Here is a 15,098-nt window from a genome sequence, read left to right as displayed (position 1 = left end):
CGCCATTCTCCTGCCTCAGCCTCTCAAGTAGCTGGGACCACAGGTGCCCGCCACCACGCCCGGCTAATTTTGTTTTTGTATTTTTAGTAAAGACAGGGTTAGCCAGGATGGCCTCTATCTTCTGACCTCGTGATCTGTCCGCCTTGGCCTCCCAAAGTGTTGGGATTACAGGCGTGAGCCACGGCGCCAGGCCATGCCCTTCTAATTTAAAAGTATTTTTCTGGCAGGGAGCGGTGGCTCACGTCTGTAATCCTAGTACTTTGGGAGGCTGCAGTGGGTGTATCACTTGAGGTCATGAGTTCAAGACCAGCCTGGCCAAAATGGCGAAACCCCGTCTCTACTAAAACTACAAAAATTAGCCGGGAGTGGTGGCAGGCACTCGTAGTCCTAGCTACTCGAGAGAGTGAGGCAGAATTGCTTGAATCCAGGAAGCGGACGTTGCAGTGAGCTGAGATCATGCCACTGCACTCCAGCCTGGGTGACAGAGTGAGGCTCCGTCTCAAAAATAAATAAATAAACAAAACACATATACACATAATTATATGTATTTTTTCCTGTAGAAATGAGAATTCTCTGTGCTGAGCCCAGGCTGATCTCCAACTCCTGGGCTCAACCATCTTCCTGTCTTGGTTTCCCAAAGTGCTATCTCAAAAAAATAAGAAACTATCTGACCTACCCTATTGACTGTAGGTCATAAGACCTCCATTTCAAAGAAGCTTCTGCCCCACACAAGGCCTATCTAGATTCTTCTTGGTCTCTCTGAGCATGCATTCCTGAGATTCCAAGAAGAATCTAGATAAACAGGCCTTGCTGGGTTTCCCGACGCAGCCTATTAGTATTAGACAACCCCCCACCTTTTTTTTTGAGTCTTGCTCTGTTGTCCTGGTGACACTGGAATGCAGTGGCGAGATCTCAACTCACTGCAACCTTGGCCTCCCGGGTTCAAACGATTCTCAGCCAACCGAGTAGCCGGGATTACAGATGCACCATGCCCGGCTAATTTTTGTATTTTTAGTAGAGATGGGGTTTTTCCATGTTGCCCAGGCTGGTCTCAAACTCCTGGCCTCAAGTGATCCACCTGCCTCAGCCTCCCAAAGTGTTGGGATTACAAGCGTGAACCATAACACACCCTTTTTGTCCAATTAGATTTCTACTTGGGTGTTCAAACTTTGTTGAACCTAAGCATAAGACACTTTTCATTAATCAGGCATGGTGGCAGGCATGTATAATCCCAGCTATTTAGGAAGCTGAGGCAGGAGAATCCCTTGAGGCTGCAGTGAGCCAAGATCGCCCGTACACTCCAGCCCGGGCAACAGAGCCAGACTCCATCTCAAAACAAAACAGTTTCCCCTATCTCTGGGTCTTCATTCTGAAGGCTTGTCAGGTAACACTATGATCAAATACATTCGTATTCCTTTTCTCTTATTAATCTGCCTTTTGTAATTTTTAGTGAAACTTCAGAGAGCAATAAGGAAGCTTTCTCTTCATCCCAACACAGCTGAGGTTCAGATTTGATGGAAATGGCAACAGATTTCAGGGTACTTGTGTTTATTTAGACACATAAATATGTATTTATTTAATGACAGGGTCTCACTCTGTTGCCCAGGCTGGAGTGCAGTGGTCGAGCTCATTGCAGCCTCGACCTCCAAGGCTAAAGTGATCTACCCGAGTCTCTGGAGTACCTGGGATTATAGGCATGAGCCACCATGCTGAGCTAATTTTTGTTTTTTGGAGACAGGTCTCTTTCCGGCCTACGCTGGAGTGCAGTGGTATGATCTTGGCTCCCTACAACCTCCACCTCCTGGGTTCAAGCGATTCTCCCACCTCAGCCTCCCAAGTAGCTGGGACTACAGGTGCCTGACACCATGCCTAATTTTTATTTTATTTTATTTTTGAAACAAGAGTCTTGTTCTGTCACCCAGGCTGTAGTGCAGTGGCACAATCTTGGCTCACTGCAACCTCTGCCTCTTGGTTCAAGTGATTCTCGTGCTTCAGCCTTCAGAGTAGCTGGAACTACAGGCACTCGCCACTATGCCAGCTGAGTTTTTTTTTTTTGTATTTTTAGTTGAGATGGGTTTTCACACTGTGTTGGCCAGGCTGGTCTTGAACTCCTGACCTCAAGTGATCTGCCTGCCTCGGCTTCCCCAAGTGTTGGGATTACAGGCGTGAGCCACCATGCCCGGCCTAATTTTTTTACTTTTAGTAGAGATGTGGTTTCACCTCTTTGGCCAGGGTGTTCCTGAACTTCTGACCTCAAGTGACCCACCCACCTTGGCCTCCCAAAAGTTCTGGGATTACAGAAGTGAGCCACTGTGCCTGGTCCAGTACCCAGATTTTTGACCATCAAGTGGCACACTGAGCTAGGGGGACCCAACAAGACATCTCACCCCTAAGGAAAGCCACCAGATGGGGGCAACTGCCCACTTTATTAGACAGTAGGTGGCCCACAGGTCTCCTCAGAACCCACCCTCACAGTGGACACACCACACAGGACAACAGAAGGAACCTGCTACCTGGTCCTCTGTCCCTGGGATTCTGGTTCTGGGACAGGTGGGAAAGAGGAAGGTGGGGGCTGGCCTCACAGAGGCCTCATAAATACAAGGTCACTGGCCAGGGATGCAAAGGAGTGCAGCAGCAGGGACTCGGGGAGGATGAGCTGTCCTAGACTGGCCCATGTCACGCAGCCTCCTGTGTGGGAGGGGGCCTTGGCTCAGCATCCAGGCGGCACAGGGGACTGTCGTACACCATCTGCAGGTTCACCTTGTGGCCCACCAGGTCCCGGATGTTGTTGATGCCATATTTGATCATTGTTGGGCTTGTAAGAGAGGGAACAGAGTTTACCATGAGGTCAGCACATGCACTCTTTGGCTTAGGATGGCTCCCATCTTCCTCAAGAGGAAAAGTTCAAGTTCTCCCCATGACCCATAGGGCCCTGCGCCAACTCCTCTATCACCTCTCACTCTCTGCCTTCAGCCACACCAGCCTACTCGCGCTTCTCCTAATACAAAAGGCACATTCCCACTTCTGGGCCTTTGAACTGACTGTGACCACTACCTAGAACACCCTTCCCCAGATACTCTCACAGTTTACCCCTTTATCTACCTCCAGATTTTGCTAAGATGGCACTTCTTCTTCCGTGATGCCTTCACTGACCACGTAGTTGCCTTAGCCCTCCTTATCCCACTTTACTGCCCTGGTACACACTTTTGTCTTTATTTGCTGAGTGCATTTGTGTTTTCAGAGTCTCACTCTGTAACCTAGGGTGGAGTGCGGTAGCACAATCTTGGCTCACTGCAACCTCCGCCTCCCAGGTTCAAGTGATTCTCATACCTCAGCCTCATGAGTACCTAGGACTAGGACTACAGACACACGCAACAGTGCCCGGCTAATTTTTGTAGTTTTAGTAGAGACAGGAGAGAGAGTCACACTCTGTTGCCCAGGCTAGAATAGAGTGCAGTGGCATGATCTTGGCTCACTGCAGCCTCTGCCTCCTGGGTTCAAACAATTCTCCTGCCTCAGCCTCCCAAGTAGCTGGGATTACAGGCACCTGCCACCACACCTGGCTAATTTTTATATTTTTAGTAGAGACGAGGTTTTGCCATGTTGGTCAGGCTGGCCTCAAACTCCTGACCTCAGGTATACACCTGCCTCAGCCACCCACAGTGCTGGGATTACACGCATGGGCCACCATGCCTGGCCTGTTTTTATTGTTTGTAGAGACGGAGACTTGCTCTATTGCCCAGGTTGATCTCGAACTCCTGGCTCAGGTGATCCTCCTGCCTTGGCCTCCCACAGCACTGGGAGCTACCACACCTGGCCTGATATGCTTGTTGGTCTTGCTAGTTATCATCCTTCTGGCTCCTCTGGGACCCCAGGTTCAGAGGCAGGGACATGAGCTGTCATGTTCACAGCACGGGGCCAGGCATTCAGTTTGTGCTTACTATGAAAGTTTTGTGCCGGCCGGGCGCGGTGGCTCAAGCCTGTAATCCCAGCACTTTGGGAGGCCGAGACGGGCGGATCACGAGGTCAGGAGATCGAGACCATCCTGGCTAATACGCTGAAACCCCGTCTCTACTAAAAATACAAAAACTAGCCGGGCGAGGTGGCGGGCGCCTGTAGTCCCAGCTACTCAGGAGGCTGAGGCAGGAGAATGGCGTAAACCCGGGAGGCGGAGCTTGCAGTGAGCTGAGATCTGGCCACTGCACTCCAGTCCGGGCAACAGAGCGAGACTCCGCCTCAAAAAAAAAAAAAAAAAAAAAAAAAAAAGAAAGTTTTGTCCATTGGATGAATGAATGGGTGGTGCTGAAACCACGCAGACCCCTACACCTGGAGAGTTGTTTGAGGCAGCTGGACACCCAGAGTTTCCACCTGGGCACTTACCGCTCCAGGGAGAGGCCCCAGGCAATGACCGACACATTCTCGGGAAGCCCCATGGGCAGCAGCATCTCCGGACGGAAGACCCCGGAGTTTCCGACCTCCACCCACTTCTTCAGGCCTGCAGGGGCAGGACAGAGAAGACAGGGGCAGTGCGTGTTGAGTTTCTGGGCACTGCTGGTACAGGTTCTGGGTCTGGTGGTGAGCTTGGGAGGTGGGGTACAAGTGTGGCAGTGGGAGGACCCAGGCTGAACCATGGTAGCCTGAGACCTCCCTCCCACCCCAGTACCAGGGCCCACCCTGACCTTGGTGGTAGCTGAACACCTCCATGCTGGGCTCTGTGTATGGGTTGTAGGCTGGCTTGAAGCGGAGTTGTGTGATACCTGCAGGGAGTAGGGGCGGGTAGGAGAGCAGGGGTTTGGAGGATAATGCTGGTGATCAACACACCCGCCTGCTGCCGCACCACCACCGCCCACCCCTGCCCCCCTGCTCACCCAGCTTGGTGAAGAATTCCCGCAGAACGCCCATGAGGTGGCCCAGGGTGAGGCCGTGATCCGCCACCACACCCTCGATCTGGTGGAACTCAGCCAGGTGCGTGGCATCCAGGGTCTCATTCCGGAATACACGGTCAATGGAGAAGTACTTGACTGGCGTGAAGGGCTTCTAGGGGTGACAACCGAGCCCGGCCCAAGTAAGGGTCAGAAGGTCCCTTTGACAACACCCTCTCCCCACTCTGGCCCCCACCTGGGCCAACCGCACCTTTTGGGCAAGGCGATAGAGTGCACGGGCGCTGGCTGATGTGGTGTGGGTACGCAGTAGGTTTTTCCGGGCCTCATCCAGCTTCCAGGTATACTTGTACCTTCAGGAGGGAAGGTGGGAAGTCCATGCAATGGCCCAGGGGTCCCCAGCTTCCTTCCCTTCCATACCAGGTGAGTCCTGCCTCACCCCTGTGAGCCATAGCCGCCCTGAGAGTGGGTCCGCTTGACCCGCTGGACGTAGTCCATTGGGAGCTGCAGGGCCTCAGCTGGATCTGGGCAGGACAGAGCAACATCAGGTCAGTCAACGAGCATTTCCCTTTTTTTTTTTTCAGACAGGGTCTCACTCTGTTGCCCAGGCTGGAGTGCAGTGGTGCAATCTGGGCTTACTGCAACCTCTGCCTCCCAGGTTCAAGCGATTCTCGTGCCTCAGTTTTCTCATTTGTGTGTATTTTTTTCGTTTTTTTTTTTTTTCTTTATGACCACGGAGTCTTGTTCAATCACCCCAGCTAAAGTGCAATGGCTCAATCTTGGCTCACTGCAACCTCCCAAGTAGCTGGTATTACAGGTGCCCGCCACCACACCCAGGTAACTTTTGTATTTTTAGTAGAGGTGGGGTTTCGCCATGTTGGTCAGGGTGGTCTCGAACTGCTGACCTCAGGTGATCCACACGCCTCAGCCTTCCAGAGTATTGGGATTATAGGCAAGAGCCACTGCACCTGGGCTTTATTTATGTACATATGTATGTATGCATTTATTTATTTATTTAGAGATGCAGTCTTGCTCCACCTCCCGGGTTCACGCCATTCTCCTGCCTCAGCCTCCCCAGTAGCTAGGGCTACAGGCACCCACCACCACACCCGGCTAATTTTTTGTATTTTTATAGTAGAGATGGGGTTTCATCATGTTAGCCAGGATGGTCTCGATCTCCTGACCTTGTGATCCGCCCACCTCAGCCTCCCAAAGTGCTAGGATTACAGGCATGAGCCATCACGCCTGGCCCTAAGATGGAATCTTGCTCCGCTGCCCAGGCTGGAGTGCAGTGGCACACTCTCGGCTCACTGCAACCTCCTCCTCCCAGGTTCAAGCAATTCTCCTGCCTCCGCCTCCCGAGTAGCTGGGATTACAGAAGTGTGCCACCACACCCAGCTAATTTTTTATATTTGGTAGACATGGGGTTTTACCATGTTGGCCAGGCTGGTCTCAAATTCCTGACTTCAAGTGATCTGCCTGCCTGGGCCTCCCAAAGTGCTGAGATTATGCCACTGCGCCCGGCCTTTTGTTTTCTTTTTTTTAAGGTACAGAGTTTTGCTCTGTTGCTTGGCCTGCAGTGCAGTGATGCAATCATAGCTCACTGCAGCCTCAAACTCCCAGGCTCAAGCAATCCTTCACCTCAGCCTCCTGAGTAGCTACAACTACAGGCATGCACCACCATGCCCAGCTAATTTTTTTTGTAAGATAGGGTCTTTCTATGTTGCTCAGGCTGATCTCAAACTCCTGGGCTCAAGCAATCCTCCTCCCTTGGCCTCCCAAACAGTGGGATTATACCCACTGAGCCTGGCCAAGTTTCCTTCTTTGTAAAAAGGGGTAATAGTAGTGCTTCCAGTAGTTGGCAGGAAGATTAGAATAGTGGCTAGCATGTGATGAGTGCTTAGTAAGTTTTGGGTGCTATGACAATGATGACAAGAATGATGTTGCTCCTCCTGGCCAGGTAAGCTGGCACCCAATGACCTCAACTGCCCTCTTGGTCAGGAAGGCCATCCCATTGTGGGAAGTCATTCCATTCCGGACAGTGCTAAGGGCAATGAAAGAAAGAAATGTGACAGAAGAATAAACACTAGGGGTGAAGGGCTTCTGTAGAACTGGGGGTGAACCTGGGAGTGTTAGGCTGGCCTGTCTCTGGTGATACGTGAGCAGAGGTTTGAGGCTGCAGCCTGCCTTGAAGATCTGGGAGAAAACAGCTCTCAGCTAAAGACAGAACATAAGCAAAGGCCCTGAGGTGTGCACAGCCTGGAATGCTCAAAGAAGACATGCAGGCAGGCAGGGTGTAGGGGCTCACACCTGTAATCCCAGCACTTTGGGTGGCTGAGGCAAGAGGATTGAGCTCAGGAGTTCGAGACCAGCCTGCGCAACATAGAACAAGACAAAACAATACAAAACTACACTAATTTTTAGCTAGGCGTGGTCACTCACGCCTGTAATCCTAACACTTTGGGAGGCCGAGGCAGGAGGAATACTTGAGGTCAGGAGTTCGAGACCAGCCTGGCCAACATGGCGAAACCCCGTAAAAACACAAAAATTAGCCAGGCATGGTGGTACACGCATGTAATCCCAGCTACGCAGGAGGCGGAGGCAGGAGAATCGCTTGAACCCGGGAGGCAGTTTGCAGTGAGCCAAGATCGTGCCACTGCCCTCCAGCTTGGGCGACAGAGTGAGACCCTGTCTCAAAAAAAAAAAAAAAAAAGAGGCCAGGCGCAGTGGCTCACGCCTGTAATTCCAGCACTTTGGGAGGCCGAGACAGGCAGATCACGAGGTCAGGAGATCGAGACCATCCTGGCTACCCCGTGAAACTCCATCTCTACTAAAAAATACAAAAAACTAGCTGGGCGAGGTGGCGGGCGCCTGTAGTCCCAGCTACTCGGGAGGCTGAGGCAGAAGAATGGCATAAACCCGGGAGGCGGAGCTTGCAGTGAGCTGAGATCTGGCCACTGCACTCCAGCCTGGGTGGCAGAGCGAGACTGTCTCAAAAAAAAAAAAAAAAAAGAAAAAGACTAGAGGTGACATAATGAGAACAGAGCTTGACACATTCAACAAGGATGGACTTTAATTAATTAATTAAATTTTTTTTTTTTGAGATGGAGTCTTGCTCTGTCGCCTGGGCTAGAGTGCAGTGGCCGGATCTCAGCTCACTGCAAGCTCCGCCTCCCGGATTTACGCCATTCTCCTGCCTCAGCCTCCTGAGTAGCTGGGACTACAGGCGCCTGCCACCTTGCCTGGCTAGTTTTTTTTTTTTGTATTTTTAGTAGAGACGGGGTTTCACTGTGTTAGCCAGGATGGTCTCGTTCTCCTGACCTCGTGATCCGCCCGTCTCGGCCTCCCAAAGTGCTGGGATTACAGGCTTGAGCCACCGCGCCTGGCCCTAATTAATTTTTTTTTTTTTTTTTGAGGCAGAGTCTCGCTCTGTCGCCCAGGCTGGAGTGCAGTGGCCGGATCTCAGCTCACTGCAAGCTCCACCTCCCGGGTTTACGCCATTCTCCTGCCTCAGCCTCCCGAGTAGCTGGGACTACAGGCGCCCGCCACCTCGCCCAGCTAGTTTTTGTATTTTTAGTAGAGACGGGGTTTCACCGTGTTAGCCAGGATGGTCTCGATCTCCTGACCTCGCGATCCGCCTGTCTCGGCCTCCCAAAGTGCTGGGATTACAGGCTTGAGCCACCGCGCCCGGCCTCCTAATTAATTTTTTTAGAGGTAGACTCTTCCCTAGGTTGCCTGAGCTGGATTTGAACTCTTGGGCTCAAGCAATCCTCCTGCATTGGCCTCCCAAATAGCTGCACTACAGGTGCACACCACCATGCCCAGTTCTAGACCTAATTTGATAAAATGGGATGCCCATCCTATAAAGGCTCTACCCTAGCCTGGTGTCTCTCATGTCTCAGGGAGGCCCTAGGGGCTGACCCACCTCGAAGGAAGAAGGTGTCATGTTGGTCACGGGCTGGGTGCTGCTGGGGCTGGAAGAGGGCGTCAAAGTTCCAGAAGGAGCTCTCAATGAAGTTATCGGTCGGCATCTCGGTGAACCTGGTGGGAGACGCGGCCTGACTGCCCTGCCTGTACCCAGCAGCAGCATCAGGCCCTGCCCCCAGCCCTGTGCTCACCCCATCTCCAGGAAGATCTGTCGGAACTGGGAGCGGACCTTGAGCAGGGGGTGAAGGTGGCCGCTGTCGGGGAGGACACCGTGGGCCAAGAAGTTGTAGGGCTTGAAGGGCCGGTCCCGCCAAGAGCCACTGGGGGAGGATGGAAGAGCCTTGTAAAGGCTGCCTGTCCCCGACCCCTGCCCCAGATCCCACCCACCCTGACCCTGGGGTTGCCCCCTACCTAGAGATCATCTCTGGGCTCAGCTCTGTCTCTTGCTTGGAGATGCTGGTACTAAAGGCACTGCCTTTGCTCACCCAGTAGGTCTTCAGGGTCCTGTGGCCAGGGGAACGAAGGAGATGCCACTGCTATCTCCTCCTAGAGGACTTCCTTGATCTCCCGCCTGATGAGGATCCCCACGCTACCTACCAAGTCACTCTGCTTTAGTTCCATCCTGACATTCATCACTACCTGAAATCCTCCTATGTGGCCATGTCCTATCTCCCGTATGCACTTACTTATTCATTCAAAAAATGCTTATTAAGAACCTAATGTGTGCCGTGCCAGAGTCCGTTCAAGGTGCTAAGTACACGACTGAGTGATGAAATTAGGGAAAGTCTAGCAGATTTATTTTGTGCCAGGCTCTGTTCTGCGAAAGTCTCCCCACAAGCCCCTGAAAGAGGGCAGTTTTTTTGGTTTTTTCCTTTTTATTTTTTGAGATGGAGTTTCACTCTTGTGTACTTCAATTATGCATCCCAGCTCTAGTCTCTTCAATTAGGCATCCCAGCTTTAGTCTCTTCTCTCTGCCACTCTGTGTCTGCTCAAAGGGGACATGTGTTCTGTGAGAGGACAGCCCCTAGCCCATCTAGGTTCCAGGAGCCTGTCCGGCGTGTGTTCATTAAACTTCGGACCACACTAAGGACAGTGAAAGAAATGAACAAGCACCAAAGATGAAGACTGGGGATGATGGGCTTCACGGAACTCAAGAGGAGAGGAGGGGTGGCAGGGTGGCCTCTTTAAGTGGATGCAGGATAGAGACTTGATGAGGAGCTGACCTTAAAGATCAGAGGGAAAACAGTTCTCAGCAGAAGGGTCCTCATGGACAAAGACCCCGAGGCACATAGGCTTGACAACTATGGCATTAAGTGAGCTGGGAGGAAACTGGCCACATCTGTGCCTGGTGTGGGCAAGGTGTCTCCCTCCCACCATGCCTCCACCATGCCACGCAGGTGGTGGGGACCTGAGTCTGCAGGGGGCACCCACTCACACTTCAGCCAACAGCTTCCTCTTCCTCAGCTCGCTCCTCTCCTTCTCCCCCAGCTTCTCAGCCTGTCCCCCCTGGACCAGCTGGAGCCGCCGCTGCACCTCATCCTCCATGCTGTCCACCTGCCGGGATAAGGGGTGTGAGGGCCAGGGGTCCACGTGCCCATCCACCTGCCCCCTGGCCAGCCCGCAGGAACACACCACTCGGAACACCCGGGGCCCGTCGGCTGCACTCTTGTCCACCCGGATCCACTTGTTGGACATGGCCTTGCTGAAGCCCACTTTGCCACTGGGCAGTCGCTGGAAAAGAGAGGCTGCAGTGAGTGGGGCACCAGGGCCACCTTCACCCCACCACTCACTCCCCGTTCACCCCACAGCTCCTACCATAAGCTCGCTCTGGGCCAGGCCCTCCGGGGGGATGCTTCGAAACACACGGGCCTCATGGCTGCCCTCCCGGGCAATCTCCTCACCCTCCGCAGTAAGCTCCCAGCGCTTGGTGGACCGAAGTTCAGCCTCGATGATCTAGAGGGAAATGGCGGGGCAGGCGGGGGGGTCCAGGCAGCGGTGAGGCTCAGAGTCAGGCACCCCCTTTCTGCAGCACTGGGTCCCAGGTTCAAAGCATAGCCTTTGAAGCTGGCTTCACATCCCAGCTATGCAACTTTACAGCCAAGTGGTCTCACGGGAAAGACCTTGTTGTGTCTCCATTTCCCTTATGTAACACAGGGGTAATAATAATGATAGTTTACACCTCCCTGGGTAAAGTATACCACTAAGGATGTTACCTGGTGGAGGACAAATTCTTACTGTCAGTTTTGAACCTGTGACAGATTTTAAGGTGAAAAATTAGGTGAACTGATTCATCTTCACATTTTTTTCTTTGTTTTTGTTTTCATTGAGAGGGGGCCTAACCCTGTCACTAGGCTGGGGTGCAGTCGTGTGATCACAGCTCACTGCAGCCTGGAACTCCTGGACTCAAGTGATCCTTCCGCCTCAGCCTCCTGAGTAGCTGGGACTACAGGCACGTGCCACCACACTTGGTTAATTTTTAAATTACCTTTTTTTTTTTTGAGATGGAGTCTCGCTTTGTCGCCCAGGCTGGAATGCAGTGACGCGATCTCGGCTCACTGCAACCTCCGCCTCCCGGTTCAAACAATTATCTGCCTCAGCCTCCGGAGTAGCTGGGATTGCAGGTGTGCGCCACCATGACCTGCTAATTTTTTATAGATTTCTTTTTTTTTTTTTTTTGAGACGGAGTCTTGCTCTGTCGCCCAGGCTGGAGTGCAGTGGCCGGATCTCAGCTCACTATAAGCTCCGACTCCCGGGTTTACGCCATTCTCCTGCCTCAGCCTCCCGCGTAGCTGGGACTACAGGCGCCCGCCACGTCGCCCGGCTAGTTTTTTTTTGTATTTTTTAGTAGAGACAGGGTTTCACCGTGTTAGCCAGGATGGTCTCGATCTCCGGACCTCGTGATCCGCCCGTCTCGGCCTCCCAAAGTGCTGGGATTACAGGCGTGAGCCACGCGCCCGGCCTTTTTTTTTTTTTTTTTTTTTGAGACGGAGTCTCCCTCTGCCGCCCAGGCCGGAGTGCAGTGGCGCGATCTCAGCTCACTGCAAGCTCCGCCTCCCGGGTTTACGCCATTCTCCTGCCTCAGCCTCCCGAGTAGCTGGGACTACAGGCGCCCGCCACCTCGCCCGGCTAATCTTTTGTATTTTTTAGTAGAGACGGGGTTTCACCGTGTTAGCCAGGATGGTCTCGATCTCCTGACCTCGTGATCCGCCCGTCTCGGCCTCCCAAAGTGCTGGGATTACAGGCTCCGCCTCCCGGGTTTACGCCATTCTCCTGCCTCAGCGTCCCAAGTAGCTGGGACCACAGGCGCCTGCCACCTCGCCCGGCTAGTTATTTGGTTCTTTTTAGTAGAGACGGGGTTTCACCATGTTAGCCAGGATGGTCTTGATCTCCTGACCTCGTGATCCGCCCGTCTGGGCCTCCCAAAGTGCTGGGATTACAGGCATGAGCCACCGCGCCCGGCAGACCTGCTAATTTTTGTATTTTCAGTAGAGATGGGGTTTTGCCATGTTGGCCAGGCTGATCTCAAATCCTGACCTTGTAATCCGCCAGCTCCGCCTCCCAAAGTGCTGGGATTACAGGCGTGAGCCACCGCACCCAGCCCTTTAAATTACTTTTTAAAGACAGGGTGTTGTTATGTTGTCCAGGCTGGTCTCAAACTCCTGGTCACAAGTGATTCTCCTTCCTCAGCCTCCCAAAGTGTTGGCATTATGGGCATGAGCCACCACGCCCAACCTGTCTCCATGTTTAAATGTTCACATGTCAGTGCCCAGAATGTCAGACAAGGGCCCTGGAGGTACACATTACAAACAAAAACTGAGGTTCCAGGTCCAGAGTCACGAAGAAAAGGACAAAAAGGGTAAGTAGAGTGCACAGGACCTGGCTCCCACTTCCTTCTAATCCCAACTCTGCCCTTAATTTCCTGTGTGACCTCGGGAAAGTTGCTTAACCTCTGGGCGACTCTTCTCATCCATAAGAGAAAGGTGTGATGGGTTCTACCTCCGATGATTTTAAGGAGTAGCTAAATTAATACTCAGAAAGAATATATAGTGCATACTATGTGACAACTGCTGCATAAATTCTTTTTTTTTTTTTTCGAGATGGAGTCTCGCTCTGTTGCCCAGGCTGGAGGGCAGTGGTGTGATCTTGGCTCACTGCAACCTCCACCTCCCGGGTTCAAACAATTATCTGTCTCAGCCTCCCAAGTAGCTGGGATTACAGGCGCCCACGACCATGCCTGGCTAAATTTTTTGTATTTTTAGTAGAGACGGGGTTTCACCATCTTGGCCAGGCTGGTCTTGAACTCCTGACCTTGTGATCCACCCGCCTCGGCCTCCCAAAGTGCTGGGATTACAGGGGTCAGCCACTGCACCCAGCATAAATTCTAACTACTATAATTATTTTTATGGCTATTACTGTCTGTCATTAGATTTAACCTCACCTCCTTAAATTATTTAACCCTCTGTGACGTATACAAATGTCAAATCATATTGATCAAAGCACTGTCACCCAACAGAACACAGCTGCCATCTCTCCTTTGCATTGAGGACTATGGGCTCTGCAGCCTGAGTGCCTAATTTCAAATCTGGGTTCATCGGCCTCTTCTATTCACACTGATTATGTTACTGACCATCAGTTGTCACATCTGCAAAATGGGAATAACATGGCCATCAGCCAGGATTATGGAATGAATTGGACAAACAAGCTGAGACCAAAGTGGGGGGCAGAACATGAGCTCTATGGATAAACAGCCCAGATCCTGGCCTCATGGATCTATCCTTCTGGGTGGCCCACGGGCCCCTCAGCATCCTCCTCCTGTGACTCTGTCACTGTCCACTTGCCCAAGTCACAAGGCTGGACTTCATCGGTGTGCCCCCTGCCTTGTCCTGAATCCCATGCCTTCCCCACCTCCCCCAAGCTGCCTTCCCATAGCCAGACATCATGCCATCCAGCTTGGTTAAGTGCCAGCTTCTGCTTTCATCCCTTCACCTCCTGTCCTGTCCCTGCCAGTTATTCCCAAAGGTGATGTGGATAGCACACTCATCTGACCGGGCTCTAGCTCCTGCTATCGCTCCCCAGTTCTCTCGTGAAGTAAAGACCTAAGAGGCCTCGCCGCCTGCCATCCCCGAAGATCTCGGCCACTGATCTCTAAAGTGGTATCACTTTCCTCTAAAGAGAACCGACTCAGTCATCAGCTGCACCAGGCCGCTCTCCCTGACCCCCAAGCCTGGGTCAGCTGTCACAGCTGTTCCCCCCATCACTCTAGTTATTGAAGCATCTTCCTATTAGGTCGCAACCTGCGTGAGGGCAGCAACCGCGTCCTCCTCGTCCGTTATCGTTCCCCCTACCCACGCTGACCGCGCCTCAATAAACGTTTATTGCATGAGGAACATCGGGCCCTCACTCGCCCCACTTCCCGTCCGCGCATCCTGGGGTGGACACATATACAGCTACCCCAAACTAGGCCTGAGGGAATTTGGTTTGGACGCAGAGCCCTCCTGGCAAGGGGACCGTAGGTACCAAGGGCAAGGCGGCCCGGCATCACGGGCCCGGCTTACCTCGCCCAGCGCCTGAAGGCTCTTCACGGCGCCCACCACCGCTTGGTGCTCCATGCCCAGCTCAGCCGCCAGCTCGGCGCTGTCCAGGCCGCCATCGGACGCCTCCAGCCGCCGGAGCAGCAGTTCCGCCACCGGACCATCCGCCATGGCTGCTTCCAGTGTGCTTAGCGTGTCCCGGCCGGGGCCTGAGCCACCGGAACCGGAATCCGGGGTGTGCATCGCCATCTTGAATGTGTCTAACCGCAGGGCAGGGCTCAATGTGTCGTCATCTTGAGTGTGGTGACGGAGCCTCAGAAGGTGCACTGGACTCAGTTCCCACCTCCACCCTTGCTCCATCAGTGGCATCTGGTTGACCAGAGAGGAAAATCGGTTATCTCAAGGTCAGAAGCACCGCCCTGTTTTGAGCTTTAGCCTCACTTCGAGCGGGTTGTGTGACCTTGGACTTAACCCTCTCTGGGTTACAGAAATCTCTGCCCTTCTGGTATTCTGTCTTGCCCTACGAGAGGCGGTGGGTAGTGGGCTCCAGAGATGGTCATTTTGGCGATGTCAGCTACTTTTAAAATTTCAGAGGAAGGCTGGGTAGGTACCATCCCTTTTTATAGAGGGGAAAGGGATTCATCTAGTAAGTCAAGGTGGCACCTAACCTGTGTGGACTACCTCCTATGTGGTGGTACTTAGCCCAGAACTAAGTACTTCACGTGTAGTATTTCATTTCTCCCCAAAACTTTATGATGTA

At 52.8% G+C, this 15,098-nt stretch overlaps 1 protein-coding gene across 2 annotated transcripts; it reads right to left on the bottom strand.

Moving 5' to 3' along the window:
• Positions 1-2,394: 2,394 nt before the first annotated feature.
• FARSA (phenylalanyl-tRNA synthetase subunit alpha) lies at positions 2,395-14,573 on the bottom strand. 2 transcript variants are annotated; one of them, XM_033195927.1, is made up of 13 exons: positions 14,363-14,571; positions 10,623-10,760; positions 10,440-10,538; positions 10,243-10,361; positions 9,219-9,311; positions 8,999-9,127; positions 8,806-8,921; positions 5,320-5,404; positions 5,134-5,233; positions 4,869-5,037; positions 4,680-4,757; positions 4,381-4,495; positions 2,395-2,815 (listed from the first exon to the last, which is right to left on the bottom strand). In XM_033195927.1, the coding sequence occupies exons 1-13, from the start codon at positions 14,507-14,509 to the stop codon at positions 2,677-2,679; spliced, it is 1,527 nt and encodes a 508-aa protein (XP_033051818.1). In that variant the 5' UTR covers positions 14,510-14,571; the 3' UTR covers positions 2,395-2,676. The 2 variants fall into 2 exon arrangements, 1 of the variants encoding a protein (XP_033051818.1); XR_004433592.1 differs by lacking the exon at positions 2,395-2,815 and adding an exon at positions 3,757-3,955 and having other exon boundaries at positions 4,278-4,495; positions 14,363-14,573.
• Between the last annotated feature and the right edge of the window lie 525 nt (positions 14,574-15,098).

The sequence above is a fragment of the Trachypithecus francoisi genome, unplaced genomic scaffold (genome assembly GCF_009764315.1).
Source record: "Trachypithecus francoisi isolate TF-2019V2 unplaced genomic scaffold, Tfra_2.0 Lachesis_group5, whole genome shotgun sequence".
Taxonomy (NCBI): domain Eukaryota; kingdom Metazoa; phylum Chordata; class Mammalia; order Primates; family Cercopithecidae; genus Trachypithecus; species Trachypithecus francoisi.
The sequence above is the reverse complement of the archived record's forward strand: the minus strand, read 5'-3'. Positions and strand labels throughout refer to the sequence as shown.